The sequence below is a fragment of the Enhydra lutris genome, unplaced genomic scaffold, assembly GCF_002288905.1.
Source record: "Enhydra lutris kenyoni isolate GAN:26980312 unplaced genomic scaffold, ASM228890v2 scaffoldscaffold29, whole genome shotgun sequence".
In the NCBI taxonomy this organism is placed as follows: domain Eukaryota; kingdom Metazoa; phylum Chordata; class Mammalia; order Carnivora; family Mustelidae; genus Enhydra; species Enhydra lutris.
In genome coordinates, this window is record NW_019154113.1 from 20,368,783 (window position 1) to 20,373,180 (window position 4,398).

The following is a 4,398-nucleotide window of genomic DNA, read 5'->3' on the forward strand; positions in this document are numbered from 1 at the left end:
CCCCGGCCCGGCGCGCGCCAATCGCCTCCCCCAGCGATAGTGTCAGTAGCATTGTAGTGTCAGCTCCCGCCGGTGACGTTGCGCCTCCCTCGTCCCCCTCCGGAGCCGTCTGGCTGCAGAGGCTCAGTCAAGAGGCGGGGAGGAGAGGAGGAAAAAGCGCTGAGTGAGGGCGGGCGGGCGGGAGGGAGGGAGTGGAGGAGCCGGGGAGGGGCTCCTTAAAGAAACGCTGCTGTCGCTCGCCTGCTCGCTTCTCGCTCGGCATTGTGGCCAGCCAGCCGGGCACTCGGGGGGCACGCGCGGCTGCCGCTCGAGCTTTGCCCCCACCCCACCCGCCGGCAGATCTGGGGTGGGGACCCAGGCGGGGGCTCCTGCGGCCACTGCCCGGCGCCGATCGCACCGAGCGACCCACTCCTCCCGGCGCTGAGAAAGGAGCAACGGAGCCCTCTGCAGCCGGCCGGCCTCCCCGCCCCTGACCACTCGCTTCCCGGCTGCCTTTGTGGCCGCAGCTTCTCGCCGCCGAGCCGAGGGCCGGCGGGGGCGCGGCGCGCACGGCCGAGCGATGCCCAGCTCCCTGTTTGCAGACCTGGAGCGCAACGGCAGCGGCGGCGGAGGGGGAGGCGGCGGCGGTGGCGGCGGCGGCGGCGGCGGCGGCGGCGGAGAGACCCTGGATGACCAAAGAGCCCTGCAGCTCGCGCTCGATCAGCTCTCCCTGCTGGGGCTGGACAGTGACGAGGGCGCCTCTCTGTACGACAGTGAGCCGCGCAAGAAGAGCGTGAACATGACCGAGTGCGTGCCGGTGCCCAGTTCCGAGCATGTCGCTGAGATCGTGGGGCGGCAAGGTGGGTCCGGCGGAGATGGGGGGCTGGAGGGGAGAGGGTCTCGGGCCACCGCCCCGCGGGGAGGGCGCGAGTGGGTTCGGGATCCGCGGCGCCCGCGAGCCTGGGGGAGAGAGGAAGAGCCGCGCGATGGGCCGGCGCCCCAGACAAAGAAAGTGCAGGCAGGCTGTCTCTCGGAGCCGCGCCGCTGCCACGGCGGGATGCACTTTATCCTGCTAAAATCACTGCCTTCTCCCCTAGCGCCCCCCACCCAGCCCACCCCGGGAAACAGAATTTAAATATAAGATGCTTGGGGGAGGGGGCCTTTGATCGGTCCTTTGGGAGGGGGAGGAGGAGGAGTGAGCATCGGATGGGAGGAGGATTCTGGATTTCTGCAAAGCGGAATGGAGCCCAGAGGAGGAACAATGGGTCCCGGGACTGCCCCCCCTTCTCATCAGTACCCTAGTTCTGGGGGGCTTCACGGCCCCGGCCCTGTTCCTTGAACCCTTTCGCCGCGCCTTCAGGGCGGACGGCGCGCCCCGCTGGATCCTAGCGGCATCTCCCTAGCTGACTTTTTCCTGGGATTCTCGGGTTTGCTCGGGACGACTGCAGTCACTGGGGGAGGACTGGGCAGCCAATGGGCTGTTCCTCGAGCGCCTCGCGGGTGGAATCCGCTTCCCAGCCCGTGGCGTGGCCCAGGGTCAGTGAGGGAGCCGCCCCCTTTCCGCCCGAAGCGTGTCCTGCAGCCCCGCAGCCCTGGACGCTGGCGGTCCCAGGTCTCCGCGGTTACCCCGGGATAATGGGCGTGTCTGTCTCTCTCTCTCCCACTCCCTCCCCTGCACCCTGGCTCCCAGGTTGTAAAATCAAAGCGCTGCGGGCGAAGACCAATACTTACATCAAGACCCCGGTTCGCGGGGAGGAGCCTGTCTTTGTTGTGACGGGCAGGAAGGAGGATGTGGCCATGGCTCGGAGGGAGATCATCTCTGCCGCGGAGCACTTCTCCATGATCCGCGCCTCGCGGAATAAGAACACGGCGCTCAACGGCGCAGTGCCCGGTCCGCCCAACCTGCCTGGACAGACCACCATCCAGGTGCGCGTGCCCTATCGCGTGGTGGGGCTCGTGGTGGGGCCCAAGGGCGCCACGATCAAGCGCATCCAACAACAGACGCACACGTACATCGTGACGCCCAGCCGCGACAAGGAGCCCGTGTTCGAGGTGACTGGCATGCCTGAGAACGTGGACCGAGCTCGCGAGGAGATCGAGGCGCACATCGCCCTGCGCACCGGCGGCATCATCGAGCTCACAGATGAGAACGACTTCCACGCCAACGGCACGGACGTGGGCTTCGATCTGCACCACGGGTCCGGCGGGTCCGGCCCAGGCAGCCTCTGGAGCAAGCCCACCCCCAGCATCACGCCCACCCCCGGCCGCAAGCCTTTCTCTAGCTACCGCAACGACAGCTCCAGCTCGCTCGGCAGCGCGTCCACAGACTCCTACTTCGGCGGGGGGACCGGCGGCAGCACAGCCGCCACCCCGCGCCTGGCGGACTACAGCCCCCCCAGCCCGGCGCTCAGCTTTGCCCACAACGGGAACAACAACAACGGCAACGGATACACCTACGCGGCGGGGGAAGCTTCCGTGCCTTCCCCCGACGGCTGTCCCGAGCTGCAGCCCACCTTCGACCCGGCTCCCGCTCCCCCGCCTGGGGCGCCGCTGCTCTGGGCTCAGTTCGAGCGCTCCCCCGGAGGCGGCCCTGCGGCGCCGGTGTCGTCCTCCTGCTCGTCCTCCGCGTCTTCGTCCGCTTCGTCGTCCTCCGTGGTCTTTCCCGGGGGCGGCGCCAGCGCGCCCGCCAATGCCAACCTGGGGCTGCTGGTGCACCGCCGGCTGCACCCGGGCGCCAGCTGCCCGCGCCTGTCCCCGCCCTTGCACATGGCGCCGGGGGCGGGCGAGCACCACCTGGCGCGCCGGGTGCGCAGCGACCCGGGCGGAGGGGGCCTGACCTACGCCGCCTATGCCAACGGGCTGGGGGCGCAGCTGCCCGGCCTGCCGCCGTCGGACACCTCCGGCTCCTCGTCGTCGTCCAGCTCCTCGTCCAGCTCCTCCTCCTCGTCGTCGGGGTTGCGGCGAAAGGGCAGCCGCGACTGCTCCGTGTGCTTCGAGAGCGAAGTGATCGCCGCGCTCGTGCCCTGCGGCCACAACCTCTTCTGCATGGAGTGCGCCAACCGCATCTGCGAGAAGAGCGAGCCCGAGTGCCCGGTCTGCCACACCGCGGTCACCCAGGCCATCCGCATCTTTTCCTGAAGGCGGCGCGCCTGCGCGCACCCCGCGGGGGCCGGGGGTCCCCTCCCCTCCAGCCTCGGACCCCCCCACCCTCGCCGCCGCCGCCGCCGCCGCCACCACCCTGCCGGCGCCCGCCCGCCGCCTTGGTGCCCCCACCCCCTCCTCCCCCACCCCCGCTCACACTCTGAGATCCGAGAGGAGCTTGGGAAGCTGTAGTATCCGCTCGTTTTTTAAAATTTTTAATTTTTAAACAAAGGAACTTGCCAGGATATCTGCATCAAGAGTACTATAGCCCGGGAAGCCCCCGAACCACCTGAAATGCATGCTCTATAAATAATAGGAACGGCGACACTCTAGTAATGATAGTTTGTACACTGTACTTCATAGGAAGCTTCCAAAAGAAGAAAACCCCACAAGTTTTCCATTTTCTTAAAGTAGGAGAAAAAATGAACAATAATTATTATGACAAAGAGGATAATAATAGTGCTATGGGATGTGTGGACTGTTTTCGTGTGTTCCCCTTTGTGGCTGGGTTCCTACGATGCTTATTCTAGAACACAGTGGATCCTTTTTGAATGTTGTGGAAGGGCCAGGAGTTCCTGTGAAACCAGGATACTGCAGCTTTATAAAAGTTAAAACAAACTGTAACATATCTCTTATATATTAAAAACGTTTAAAAGTTTTAAAGAGAAATTGCATTAATACAGATTGAAGTATTTTATTCTTTTTTGACTTGAAAAATTATATTTCATATTGCAAAGATGTTTACAAGTATTTTAATTTAAGTTCAGTGAACTTTTTTGTAGCTGGGTTAAATCTTTTTATTTTAGTATGGCCTTATGGCAAAGAACACTGTATTATTTTAATAACCACACAATCGTGATGGAATTACAAAACCATAAAATGTGTAATGTTTTGAACAGTATTCTGTTGGGATGGAGATTTTATAGGTTCAGACAAATCTAGAAATGCTTCACCCAGCATATTTTCTATTCAGTGATATAAAGCATATTTTATTCTATATTATTACAAAAAAAACCACGGAAATGTATAAACATGTCAAAAGGAACTGTTGATGCTTTCTAACATTTGTATAAATAGAATTCAGTGCAAGCTACAAAAATTCTGTTGGGCCACTATAGTTTTAGTATTTCTATTTTAATACATTTGTTTACCACTTGTTTATGTATATGTAGGTGATGTTACTTGAGCTTAAATGTACTTTACTGAGCAAAGTTTAAAAAACAAAGTATATTTTATTTTATGATAAAGGGCCTTTAACCTCATGGTCAAATACTAATA

The 4,398-nt window shown here is 60.5% G+C and overlaps 1 protein-coding gene across 1 annotated transcript; it reads left to right on the forward strand.

Moving 5' to 3' along the window:
* The first annotated feature begins 299 nt into the window (after positions 1–299).
* Positions 300–3,118, forward strand: LOC111152647 (mex-3 RNA binding family member B). The gene is made up of 2 exons (XM_022511189.1): positions 300–839; positions 1,670–3,118. The coding sequence occupies exons 1-2, from the start codon at positions 560–562 to the stop codon at positions 3,115–3,117; spliced, it is 1,728 nt and encodes a 575-aa protein (XP_022366897.1). The 5' UTR covers positions 300–559; the 3' UTR covers position 3,118.
* The last annotated feature ends 1,280 nt before the right edge of the window (positions 3,119–4,398 follow it).

Coding starts and splice junctions, on each gene's coding strand:
- LOC111152647 (XM_022511189.1), top strand. CDS start 560: ATGCCCAGCTCCCTGTTTGCAGACCTGGAGCGCAACGGCAGCGGCGGC. Junction 840..1,669: donor TGAGATCGTGGGGCGGCAAG/GTGGGTCCGGCG, acceptor CCTGGCTCCCAG/GTTGTAAAATCAAAGCGCTG.